The sequence below is a fragment of the Lepeophtheirus salmonis genome, chromosome 5, assembly GCF_016086655.4.
Source record: "Lepeophtheirus salmonis chromosome 5, UVic_Lsal_1.4, whole genome shotgun sequence".
Classification (NCBI taxonomy): domain Eukaryota; kingdom Metazoa; phylum Arthropoda; class Copepoda; order Siphonostomatoida; family Caligidae; genus Lepeophtheirus; species Lepeophtheirus salmonis.
The window spans coordinates 23,480,656-23,495,034 of record NC_052135.2 but is presented as its reverse complement, the minus strand read 5'-3'; the positions used below and the strand labels follow the sequence as shown (position 1 = coordinate 23,495,034).

General features: G+C 27.5%; 2 protein-coding genes across 3 annotated transcripts in view; both read right to left on the bottom strand.

The window, feature by feature from the left end:
- The window catches only part of Ten-m (teneurin transmembrane protein Ten-m), a 397,884-nt gene extending 394,696 nt beyond the window's left edge, over positions 1 to 3,188 (bottom strand). Inside the window, exon 1 of one of the 2 annotated variants that reach the window (XM_071888423.1) lies at positions 2,984 to 3,188. The gene's annotated coding sequence lies outside the window, so the exon portion shown is untranslated. The remainder of the gene's footprint in view (positions 1 to 2,983) is intronic. The other variant, XM_071888422.1, reaches the window with a different exon arrangement.
- The window catches only part of LOC139905386 (uncharacterized), a 265,458-nt gene continuing 254,066 nt past the window's right edge, over positions 2,988 to 14,379 (bottom strand). The window contains exon 3 of the mRNA XM_071888433.1: positions 2,988 to 4,366. Within this exon, the coding sequence (XP_071744534.1) occupies positions 4,311 to 4,366 (56 nt within the window). The 3' untranslated portion in view covers positions 2,988 to 4,310. The remainder of the gene's footprint in view (positions 4,367 to 14,379) is intronic.

The window sequence follows — 14,379 nt, the reverse complement described above, 5'->3', positions numbered from 1 at the left end:
ACGTCATCATATATATCTGCCAGTGACGTTATCTTGAATATTATCACGACTAGCTTGTAGTTATTGTTATTAAATGCATGTATATATGGATGATAAATACGAATTTAATGAAGAAACCTTATTTAAAAATACTTTTTATGAAACAAATTCAATCGGCAACCTGATAGTTTTTTGTTTTTTTTGAGAATTATGCCATTAAGTACAGCTTTTATGTAAATATAAGCTTAAAAAGAAGCAAAGTACATTTTTACCTAATAAATATAAATAGGCAAAATTACGAAATATATATATATATATATATGTTTAAGCTTCCATTGATTGAGTATTTATAAATTTACGTGCATTTAACAAAAAAAAATTATATTTTACAACATTATTTAGTTTCATTCACAAGCAAACATGAAACTATAAAGCAAATAAGATTACATATATTTATTTGCAAAAATAAACACATGAAAATGTTTGCAAAAAATTAAATAAATAAAGATTGTAAAAATAGTTGAGTAATTTTAGGCTTTATTTGTCAATTAAATAATTTTTATTTTTTTTTAAAAATATGTTTCTTTTTAGGACAATGTTTTGTGCTTAAAAATAATGGAAAAAATTTATAATTATTGAGATAAATCAAATTATGATTCAATGCCTTCTATTTTTCACAATACCTAAATTTCATTTATATAAAATAAAATAAATTATTTTTTAATTTAATGGAATTAGATATAGAAAAATTCATTTTTCGCTAATTGAATTTTTCAAAATAATTTGTTTGCATTTCAAGTGCTCATTGAAAACGCTGTTTATCAAAAAGGTATATTCTTCTCTACAAAAATTAATCTATTTTTTATATTTATGAAAAAGAGATGATTAAGTTTTTTTTATTAAAAATGAAATGTTGAATAAGTAAGAATTGTATTTCTTGTTTTCCTTTTGTTACAAAATTATCATTTTTTTTTTAAATTAGGGTAAAATGATGTAAAAAAGGAGTGAGTTGATTTAAGCACTGTTTGAGCTTTCGCATTCATACTGTAACATGGATGTTATTTGGTTTTAAAAAATGGAAGGAAAAAATATACTAGATAATATTTGGCTTAGTAATTATGAAATGGCGGCCCATGATGATACAAACAACTATTATTTACTTATCTTTTGATACATATTTCGGTGTAAATTTATGAAATACAATAAATAAGCGATCTACTTCTTTTGAATACTCAGATATTTTTTATACGTTGTACATATATATTTATTTAGTTTCAAAATAAAGCTCCAAAATAAAATTATACTCAAAAAGTGAAAGTAAAAAAATATTTTAAGGCCAAACCTACTGCAATTGAAAATTTGAATGGTTATTTTCGTGGTCTATGGCTTAAATAACAATAACGAATGTGTACTTTAGGGCTTAGTGGGCAAAAATGAAGTTGCATGGTGTAATAACTCCCCAACAAATCATTAATGTTACTTTTTGTCTTTCATGTGCACTTAATACTTTACGCCTGAAGAATTAATGAACCATTATGACATCTTCGGAAAGTAAAATATAACAAAGGGGGAAGCCAAATTCCTTTTATTCAAATACGCCCCCCACCCTTTATACCGTCTTATGAAGAACAGCTTTGTAAAATAAAGTAAAAACAGTGTTCGGATTGTCAATTACAAAGTGAGAAAATATTTAGAATTTACTACTCTAATTTTTACACTAAAAAACTGAAATAAAAGAGTGAGCTTTGAAATATATCCTATACATAGAGGTGTATAAAATATGATCTTAACGTGTGCCATATTTTATTCTATTAACTATTCTTTAATTAGTTAAGAGAAACATCTAAGTATAAAATAATCTTTAGTGTGGATGCCGATGAAAGACAGAGAGTAATACTAAGGATTTGTTGAAGAGTTATGAGTATAAGTCCTTGTTGGACTCCGAGTCGAATTAATGATCGAGATCGGAGTCATTCCTGTATATGTTCTTGCTTTAAACGGAGTAGAGTGTGTGTTTATTTCATTCCTCCTACAGGTTCTCGCAGCTAATATAATCAAACGCTATGACAGCTCAGCTGTTCTTCTTCCAAGTAGTATTTTAATCATCAGAGCTACCAAGGGATTTTTCGGGGTTTTATATTTTCATATACCGGCAATGTCACATTTTATACAACAACGGACATACTTATCAATGATAAGTCATCACTAATACTTATTTTTTAATTGATTTATTAAATACATCAAAAAATATCTCATTTAATTACATGAGAGCGAAGTTAATGAGTTGAGGGAATACATAAAACAGATTAAAACTATGTAATCTATGTATATATGGAAGTACACAATATGTACTTTCTACATACGTGTATATATATATATTCATGTACCATCAGACGTGAATTTATGGGATTTCTTGTCAAGTGTATCTATATGTATGTATGTATAATCGTTCTTTTTCCACCTCCTACTCTCGATCTCCTTTCCTATGCAGTTTTTAAATTTATATTAAAAAAAAAAAAAAAAAAAACCTCATAAATCAGCTTTTTCTACAATGTTTTTTTGTATATTATGTATTTCTATCGAATTTGTTATAAGAATTACTTTTTTCTATTATTATTTTGTAGATAGATTGTTGTTGCATTTCCTTATTGTCACTCCTTCTCTTTATTTATTTCTTTCATACTGAAACTCTCTGGATTATGTTGCAAAAAAACCAAAAACAAAAAAAAACTGAATTCCCAAAAGACTTTCTAAAAAATCATGATGCTTCTATTGCATGAACTCAACAGGTTCTATTTTCTTAAGGAGCGGTGTGTACTGTATGTTCAGTCTTTGAGTTCGTGGTGGAATACAGCTATGCATGTTCTTTGAATGAGAGGGGTTTTTCCCCCTTCCAACTCATGATTTATTGTGTATAATATAGTTTATTGTTATAAATTTTGAAGTGACTAATAAAAATAGCTCATAAAACAATGAAAGGCGATGAAACGTAGATCCTTAGTACATACAACCAAAACATTTAAAAAAAATCTCCTTCTTCTTCAATGAGCCTTTCTATTTTTTTCAAAATAAATTATATACTAATTTCAGTTACTCACGACCACAGAGAGATACACATAAGTAACAAAGTTCACAATTATTCAGTCATCAATATATATTACATTGATCGGCGACACACTTATGCTTCAAAGCATCTCATTCACGACACTGGTTTTTAATTTTCCCTTCTTTTAAAGAGGAAGAAATCTATTGAAGAAGAAAAAAGAGTAAAAAAGACCAGTTATATATATATATACATAATGGGACAGGCCTGAGAGGCGCGTTAATTCATTTTCCCGCTTTTTTATTTTTTCTTTTCTCTTCTCTAAACATGATCTCAAAGACAGTAGTAAAAGGAGAAATAGTAGTAATCACGACGAGCTTTTTTGTGCCCTAGCAACCTCGACTTTCAAAAAAGAAAAGGAAACGTTTGAAAGAAAACTTATAATAGGCATATGCCAAGATATAATGACTTTTCTCAAAACTAAGTGTGGACTACATTTGTATTCATTGACAAATGATCGTCACATGCTATCAACAAATTAGTATTATTAATCCTTTGGGTGCGTCGTAAATTACACTTTGAGTGATGAAATTGATTCTATCGATAAAAATGAGAAATTGACAGATTTTATTTGAAGTACCATATCTATTATGTAAATAAGGATGTATATTAAGGAGGTAAACTATGTTGTGTAAGCTCCAATTATCAACAATACGTACTTCACATGAAAATGCTATATATATATCTTGTATTTTTCTGTATCTTAATAACTAAGTCGTGATGAGTAGGTAGCTATGTATTTATGTATATGGCATCAAATTCTACTTTTGCATGAAAAATACATAGTTTGACTAATTTGAAAATTAATGAGTTAAAATATTATTTTTTTTGCTTTTCTCTTTAAGTCTATGAAATGCATTTAGCTTTTGTCTTTTAAATAAGTAAATGGTTTCATTTTTTATAAGCTCATTTTGTTATGATCACTTAAAATAAACTCACCTTATGAATAAATGTAAGTAGTCTCTTAATTGAATTGTATTTATCCACTCACAAAGATAAAGAAGAATTAAAACACATTTTATCTATTTTGTATCTCGTTTTTTCTAAGAGGTAGATTTGAAGACTCTACAATAATATATGTATATATAAAATATATATCATCCTTTTAACAGGGATAATTGTGAAATCAAGGATTAAAAAAAAATAAAAAATGATTGATTAAAACATGCTTTTAAATCGCAAATTTATCCTGTTGTCAGTCGGATTTAACAGATTGATGTTATGGATTCTACATAAAGCTCACAATCGTTTCTAAAATTACAAAAAATAAATAATTAAACATACCTGAAAATAAAATAATGTGATATAATTAGAAATTGTTTTTTTTTGTTTCTTCTAGTTTTTCAAATAGATTCAATAGGAACGTATTTTCCTAGCACAAAAAAAATAAAATATTGTGACACTTCCGCGCCATTAATTTGAATGTTACAACTCTAATAGATAAATAATTGATAGGGGTTCAGAGGTTTCAATAAATACAAATTATTGGATTTTTTAAGATATAATTGCCTCTAAAATTGTTTTTGGTAAAAAATAATGTAATGAAATTAAAAAAATAATACATTTTAAATTGTGGAACGCCTTTTATAGAAACTTTGATATATTGTGTAGAAAATAAATAAACGTGGGGATTAGTAATTGTTATTAAAAGTATCCAACTCTCATTCAAATTCTAAGACTTCAAGGTAACCTTTTTATTATTTATTTTGTATATTGTGTTATCAAAGTCATAAAACAAAGTGGTGAGAGGCTCCTGATAGCTTGATGAGATTTCTTTGGCTAGGTTAAAACTTTTGCCCATACAAGATGTCACAAATTTTGAACTATTTTGGTGGTAGAGGTATCTCATTTGCCCTAAAGTTTTGAAATTTAACTTTTTCCAAGAAAAAAAAGTCAATAGGTTTAAATATCATCCTTAGACTACACAATCCAGATTTTTAGTTCAATTAACAAATTTAGTGAAATAAAATTGCTTTCAAAAGATTTTCATAAGCTTTGGTAAAGACTTTGTATGGACGTGTCGAAAAGAACAATCATAGATTTAAACACAATTTAGTCTTCTTCCTATCTGTTTGTTTATTATAATATCACAGCCAAAAAAAAAAAAAAATATACATTCCAAAATTTGCAAGTACGTTAATTTCTTACTTAATTAAACAAAAAAAGAGATCATTTTTATGTCTTTAATCTGAAGGACCTTTTTAATTACCTTTTTCAGAAAACCAAAAATTATTTAAAATAAAGTTACTACTAAATATTTTATTAAAAAAAATGATTCAAACTTACTTAAAACGTATTTCATATCATAAGGAGCACTTTTCAAAATGCAAATTTGTATTCTTTCAAAAAAAAAAATAATAATAATAGGCCGAATATAAAAAGCCAAATGTAAATTAAAGTCTGTACTTAAATGAATGAATATGTTATGCAATGTATGTATGTATTTTTAAGCCTACTATGTAGTGCCACAATCATGCTTTGTTAATAGGGGACCTGATTTGAGAGACTGTGAAGGATTGGTAATAGTATCAATAATCATTACTTCTGGAGATAAAATTTTTTTAGGACAGGCCCACTTTTCCCCCCGGGATTACGGCTCTGTATTTATGTATTTCATTTGTTTGTGCATTTACCTCATAAGCAAATGAATTTCCTGATCAACATTCACTTGACACGTAAGAGGAAAGAAAAAAAAAACAGAAACATGGGAAATAAGTCAGACCTTACAATATATATAGAATTTTTTTTTTAGTTGATAAAAGAAATAATACATAGTATTAGTATTATTAAAATATAATATATATATTATATATTCCATATCTTTATTGTCTGTATTTCCCTTTGTGTATCTGTACAATAAAATAAAAAATGTTCCAAGTCTCTTAGATTAATATAATATATAAATATAAAAAATATATATCTGAGTACCCTGTATGTGCGATATAAGAACATTGGAATTTTTATTAGAAAATATAATCATCTTATATAATGTATAGGAAGAAATTCTGCTATTCTATATAATGGCTTAGAAAAAGGATGACACACTACAGATGTACATCTTAGTACTGTGTTACATTCTAAAAATATGTATTTATGCACATAACCACTTTTTAAATGGGCAAAATTATATATTAGTTAATCCAAGGCGGGTACGCTCACTTGAGCAAGGTTATTTGCGGCGAGTGTCATCTTAGCAATATTCATATGAGTATAGTTGAAAATAATATGATCTGTTAGTATGATTTAAAAATAAATATACATTTTTTGAGGCCACCCTGACTATTTAAAAAATGTTTGCAGGTATTGTAGCTTAGCTGTCACGAAGTTTCTTTTAATTGTCTGTGAGCAGCCATGACATGAAGGAAATAAAGAAAAACACAACTCCGTTTCTATCAATGATATGGGCAGGAATGAGTCCAATGGCGATCCTCAAGTCTACTCCGAGTTCAACGAAGTCTTCCATTTATAACTCTGCAACAAAATATTGTCTTATTTTTTGTCTTTCATGTACTATTGATTACTTTATAATTATATGTTCTCTATCCAAGCATAAAATAATTATGATTGCTGCTATGGAAAATATGATACATACATTCATATATATCATATTATTTTAATATATGCATATGGCATTTAAACTCTTCAATTGATAGGTCTCCGTAGAGTATAATATTAAAAAAAATAGGCAAAAAGTAGACGATAATTCATGATTCAAAAATAGATATCAACACAACGACGATCCATTGAGCAAAAAAGAACGATAGCAACTAACGTTTTTCTTTTTTTTTATTACTCAAAACTGTTATTTTTATTTACGTTTAGCATATATTTATTCAATCAGATACTTTTAATAAAATTAAATAATACCTAAATTGCCATTTGTCAACGGCTAAAATTTCAGTATACAATTCACATAAACCCTTCAAATTTCCCTTACACACTTCGAATTACACTTATTAATTACATTTCAACAGTGAGACTATTTGACCAGAAAAAAAGTGTCAAAAGAAATCTATGAGGATAAGAGTTACTTGAAGAATGATCAAATTGTCATCTTTTGTTAAATGACAATACCTTTTCTCCAATGTTCCTTCAATGCGATTTCTCAAGAATCATATTTAATACCTCCAAATAAATTTTTCTAATTCAAGCTGCACATTTTGAAATTAGTTGTGTTTTTTTTAAACGTCAAAACAGAAATGAATCTTACTTATGGATAATTAATATGTAGGTTGATTTTAAGCTTTGAACAAATAAACAAAACGCACCTGTTAGTTAAATGGTAGGCATGGTCATAAATTAGGTATTTTCCAATGCAATATGTTACTTTTGATGATACATCAGATGACGTCAATTTATCATATTTTTTTTTTTTTTTTTTTTTTTGTCATTTGTCTTATACCTAAGCAAATATTTCTCCCTTAACAGAATTTACCTTTTTAATTCAGTTAAAAGGGTGAGTGAAGTCATAGAGGCATGTTAGTTATGGAGTAATATTTAACACTTCTAGCAGACCAAAAAAAGTGTTGCTGCAACCACTAACTTGTACAAATATTGATCCCGTGGTCTTCATTTTGCTCCTTTGTTTACAGCTTTTGGGTTTTTCATATGCTTATATTTTATATGTTGTTTTTTCAGGTGAAAACATATTTTATACAACGTCAGATCGTTGATTTCAAAATTGGTTCTATAGAACCTAGGAAATTCAAAAAAATATATTTTTTGAAGAATATATATTAACATCATTTAAAGTAATGTAACTAACAATTAGGAACACTGATTGAAAGCCTTATATTTTTTTTCTTTATATATTAATGTTGGATATAGCTCAATTATAAAAATAAAGCCTTGGATTTGTATTACTTAGAATACTTTTGTCCCTAGAAAAAAAACATGATTTATGTATAAAGAAGGACTAATATATTTTACAAAAGGGAACTATTAAATGGAATTATCTTTGAAAAACAATCTGTTCATAATCTACTAGAAAAAATTAATACCAATATGCAATTTTTTTTTAAACTATATTTCACACAATATTTAGGTTAACAGTGCTCACATTACGATACTGCGGAATTTTCATAGATTTTGCTATAACATTTTTCCAAATTGTTCCTTAATTATAAAATATTATAAATTTATACTCGTATGTATGAATCCTGAGTTATCAAAGTTATCAAATTATCTCTCTCTTCCTTTTTTTTTTGAGACGCCAATCACATTTTGGTTTATAAATTAACTCTATCAAGTCTTAGTGCTTCTTGTAGCCACCTAAATTTGGGAGGAAAACTAATCCTTGAGTTATCCTCTCGCCACTTAGTTTATATCCAGAGTTGTAAAAAATAAAATTTGCCAGGAGGAAATTTGTGATGACTTTTTATTCGATTAGATGCAAGAAGCTATGAAATGAAAGAAATAAACACGAATCCTACTCTGTACCAAACAAGGAAATTAAGAAAAGGAAATTACTCCCTTGTTGATCTTCAATTTTTCTATGAATCCATCAAGGGTTTACACTTATAACTCCTCAAAAAATAATTATCAGTGCTCTTCTCCGTCTTTTATAATCACACGCTCTATTGAAATTAAAAACATTACATTGATTCGCCAACTATCAAATGACACACAAGAAAATTCTTAAATTTTTTGTATATATAGCTTAGAACTGTAGAAAATATGATCTAAAACGCATGAGTTGTTTTTTTAGTTGGCAATCAAAATAATGTTTATTTCCAAAGCTGTTATGACAATTTGATTAACACTATGCTCCAGCTTTTTCCCCACCAGCTAAAATCCACATTTATTATCGGTTTGAATAGGTTTCCTTTAAAATTCGATCTTGACTGATTATATAGATTAATTATTGATCACGCCAGTTTTGAAATTGTGAACAACATTGTCATATGTAGTGAAATGTCATTCATACATTATGTTTGTACAATTCATAAATGAAGACAGGGGAGAGTTCTGGCATTTTCATAACAAAAGAAATCGATTTATTTATGGAGACCGAAAAAATCAGTTCACGATTTGAAATCTACGACCTGATATCGTGGTGCTAACCGAAATATCGGTCCAAATTTGTCTAATTTAAGATCAAACCGAGAAATAATTTGGTCTTGGATCGAGTCTCAACATAGTTACCATGTTATTTGTTTTGTTTTTTTAGTATAGCAACAGATCCTTTTTTCTGCAACTCTGGATAGAGTAAGAAAAAAGAATGTGAGTATTTATGAATAAGTACCTAGATAATGAACCAATATAAATCATAAGAAGAAGTCCCATATCCTAAGTACAACATCCGTTAAGCCAAATGGAATTATATAAGAATGAACGTAAATTTATGAGATACATTTATATCTTATATTGAAACAAATACTGAGTAAGCATAATAACACATAGACAACCAAAAGTATGTATAAAATTCATTATCTACCATTGGCTTTTGAAATAGAAAATATCAAATGAAGATCAAAGGTATTATTGTAAAAGTAGAGCTTGTAAACTTAGGTAACTTATATGCACATTATTTGAAATTATGTCTTTTGACTTTGAGCCACATAGAAACAACAACAGTAAATAAGCCAAAATGTACTATAAGCACCTATTAGAAAAAAATATAAAATTTAAAAACATAAAGTTATTATAATGTGGATTATTGATTTTTTTCATTTAAAAAAATTACCTGAAAAAGATTTAATAAACTTTTTTTAAATTCTAAAATTCTCGAAACCAGAAATGATACAAAAAACTAAATTCAAATTCTTGAGCAGTTTGTTAAGTAATACTAGAATTGAGTTTATTATTTAAAAAAATCTTGTTATTATATTTTTTTAATTTTTTTTTGTTGACTTGTATTATCAATTAATAGTTTTCTACAAAAAAAATAGCAGTATTTATAAATCGACAATCCAAGAAATATTCTATGATTACATTATCATAACATATATATTTATATTAAAAAATGGAAAGTGTATATTTTACAACACAGTCAAAAAGTTTCTGTGCTATAAATAATCTGAGGGAAGGGGAATTGCTGTATTGATAATCTGAAATCGAAGAATGAAAAGGTTAAAAAGAACTGGTGTACTGAGAATCATGTAGACTTTTGTCCAGTGCTATAACGATAATAACATTTAAGGGCGCTATTTTTTTTATTGTAGAAGTAATTATCCTAAGATAAGTGGTAAATTACTGTCATGTTTTTGTTGTATGTGAAAATATGACATACAAAATAATAAAAGTCTATGAACAACCTATAGTCTAGCTTTATTGTATATCAGACCCTAACATGTATAAAAATATTTTATTACTTCATTATATATTATTATTTACACAATAATATCATTTAAAATATTTACAGTATAATAATTAAAAGTCTTTTTTTGGCCCTGATCGATCTAAAACAAAATTAAATTCAACAACTTTGCCATGTCATTAGGATATTCAAAATCTTCGAATTTTATATAATTCAATTATCACTGAGTTTCTTTTTCATCAAGTACGTCTCAATACAAGTGTTAAGTCATTTTTTTCGTTTTGAAAGCAATTTGATAAAGTTGTCATTATTTATGTTTTTAATTTGCCCATTAAATTTAATAAATATCATCGAACCGTTCCTTCGGTTTATTATACCATCAATGACGTTAGTGAAAACTTTCTTTAATAGGGCTACTCAATTATTATGAACAAAGGTCCAGTTAGACAGTATTGTATAGATCCTGTAATCTGTCACTAGGGGATTTTCATCTTACTTAACTCTAAAATATCCTCTTCTATATTATCAAACATAAACCGTTTTCCTTATATAATCTGTTAACTATTTTTTCTTTATAAATACCCCATCGCTTTAAGAATGTGTTCTTAATTGTTGTGATCATAAAACCACGACTGAGAAAATGTCCAAGAATATATGGTGACTGACACAAATACCTATAAACAATTAAGCTCCTTGCTCACTAATACGCTATAGAGAAGAATAATTTATAAAAATAATAATATTTTGCTCATACCTTTACATTCTTGGTTTTTAATCCACTTCTCAATTTAGCCAATATTCACATCCCTCCTCATAAAATACCTTTTTTTTTTCAAATACCCAAAAATACTTGCTTTTACTTGGAAGTTTGTGTTTTAATAATTAAATATACCACTTTGAGAACATTTCGTTATTTAAGCTTTGTTGCGTTTCCATTTATGACTCCTCAATTCAAAGGTCGAGTTTGACTTTGAGCTACCAGTGGAATAGCCTTTGTCTTTATCAACATCTATTCATCAATTTGATTGAATATTTGTGTTTTCTAGTTTGAATGAGCTGATATACATATATTCGGAAAAGTATCTTTTTATCTCTATGCATATATATCAATAAGACTCCATCATTTTCAATATATTCCTCATCTATTGCACATATATTTTTGATAATGGAAACATAAATTATTCTAAAAGGGAATATAAAGCTTTTTTTTATATATAAAAAGTTATTGCAGTACTCTAAAGTTGAAAAAAAAACTTTAATTTTTTTTGTTTTTTCAAGATTTGACTTCTATTGGATACATGTAAATAACATTGCCAAAAGTATATACTTATACATACATACTAGATATCTAAGTATACGTATATTTATGTATGTATATATATATTATATGAGCTGAACAAAGACTTTAAAAAAAAACTCCAATGGTTATTACCAAGGCATTAGTTTTTAAATATATGGTTCTTGAGGATAGGATATATATATATATACATATAAAGCTTGTCTGTCTACTTCAAACACACATAAAGACAATTAAGAAGAAAAAGAACAGGGTATAAAAATCATTCTTTCGTATGGGATAAATGAACATTACGTATTAGTCATTTAATGCCAAAAATGAACGATCAAACTATTTTTGTTACTATTAACAAGTTTATTTAAGGCGGAAGAAATGCTCAAATCCCTATCACATTTCAATATATGAATGTAGAATGAATATTATAAATATTTGCGGGGAAAAACTTTCATTTAGTTTAACTTATGAGATATAGAGGGCGGTAGAATATGAAAATTATTTTGTTCTAACTTAGTAGCTCAGACTAAAGACACTCAAAAGAAAGTGTACTCTAATATATTTATCATTTGCTCACCCTAGATTAAAATATGACTTGGGTAGAAGATATCCGTAGAATGCATGCATAGAATACAAATCCCATACCTTACAATTATGTGAGTTAAAAGAGACTCACACCGCAAGTAGATAATTTTATACTTATTAGTAGGTATGTGTAGGTATTGTCGAAATCCTCGTGATCATACTTCTTTTTTTTTTAAGTATAGGTTATTCATCTGAAAAATATAAGTGCTCTTCTTAATTATTTCTCTCTATTTTGAAAATTTAAACGTATTAGCGAGCAAAGAGAACTATAGTATTTATAGTTATCTGAGTGAAATCTCTGTCAGCAAATATGCAGTCTATCAAACTTACAAATATACTATTATTTTTTATTAACACTCACGAGGATTTAGACAATTTTCGTATCTAGATATATATATATATATCAGTATACAAGGTGATATTTTTTCCCCAATGGATATTAGAGTGATGCAGTTGCCTCCAAAATTAGAATTCCTTGTAAGAATCAGCGGAAACTAATTTTCGTATTGCCAGTAGCTAAGTAGAACTAGGATACAAAATTTAGCAAATTTTGTTCATGTTTACCTCTAGCACAATTTCAATTTCTAAACAAGCATGAGGCAAAAAGAAAATTGTCCATTAGTTTAAAACCCTTTTATTTAATAAAATATTTCTATGAACAAAAGATGATCATAATGTTTTAATATATATATATTTTTTTTTTTTGTGACTCTAATTTCCTTGATTGTAAAGAACAAAAATTGATCGCGCCTGGACCGTTTATAATATATATAATAGACATTATTAAACTTTAGTACAGAAAATAAAAAAGGAAAACCTTTGTTCCTTTTATACTTATTAATTATTCTTTTAATATAATGTAAATATAAATTTAGAATGTAAATATTGTATTTATATTCTAATAAGAAAAATAATATAAATCATCGTCAGAATCAGATGGTCCTTCTATAGTACTGCAATGAGGTTAGTTGAACTGATATAAGGACCTCAATTATCCATCTCAGGAGGATAGAATAGAAGAGAAGAAGAAAATATACTTCAGCTTTGCAAAGCGATGTTCACTAATTCTTTTATTAGAGGGAATTGTAAGGAATTGGTAATGCTGTTAATTATGTGCATAAGTGAGGAAAAGGATAAAGGTATTGACCATTCATCTGACTTGGTACCTGACACAAAGCAAGGTGGATGTCTAAGCTTCTTTATGTTATAGATATCTATTTGATCAGCAAAAATATAGTTCCAGAATGACCTAAGGGGACTTTATTTGTGACTGGACAGCAGCAGAAACTTAATCACTTTGAACACTTTTTCTTTTTTGGTCACTTATCTTGCTGGTTTAAAGCTCCACTTCCTTCAGCATGCACCTTTGAATGATATCATAACAGTCCATAACTTGATCAGTTATATAAAGATCTATAAAACTTCTGTAGATGCAGCAATCAAGGCATTTTCGGCACATTTGTGGTACCTAACTGAAGAAGTCGTACCACTAGCATTATTTTTTTATCGAGTTAGAAGCGACATCAAAACATACATGATATCGAAATTATAATTCTAACATAAGATAATCTTTATTTGATTATAGAAATATGTTACTCAATATAATGTCTTTATTTAATCCATAATAAAAAAGTTTTGCTTCATAAACGTTTAGAAATTGCGATTGTGCTAGAGGTAAACCTTAACCAAATTCGCTTCAATTTTGTATTTGGATTCTACTTACCTAGTTGCAGTAAATAGCAAAACTAGGTTCTGCTGATTCTGACAATGTTAGAGCAACTGCATCACCATAATGGATATGTTTGTTGGGCTTTTTCTAAGAGTCTCCCTCTCCAGAATATAGAAAAATTAATATATATTGACAACAGGTCGGCAAACAAGCTTTATCTAAATTCCAGCTCTTAACAAAGAGTGTTGATATAAAGAAAGACAAGTGTTACCGAGTTAATTTTCCCAATCGGCTGTTAATTTTTATCTTACTTTTGGGATATTGTTATGGTAAATAATTTACTAAATTCAATTAACTCAGCTGATGGAAAAAAAAACAATATATTAAAAGTTGAAAACTTGATCTTCAAACCAATTGCTCTAAGAGACTGCAAGGAAAGAGTTAAAGAGTTGACATACCGGTTAAAATAATAATTAATCCAAAAAATGTACCTC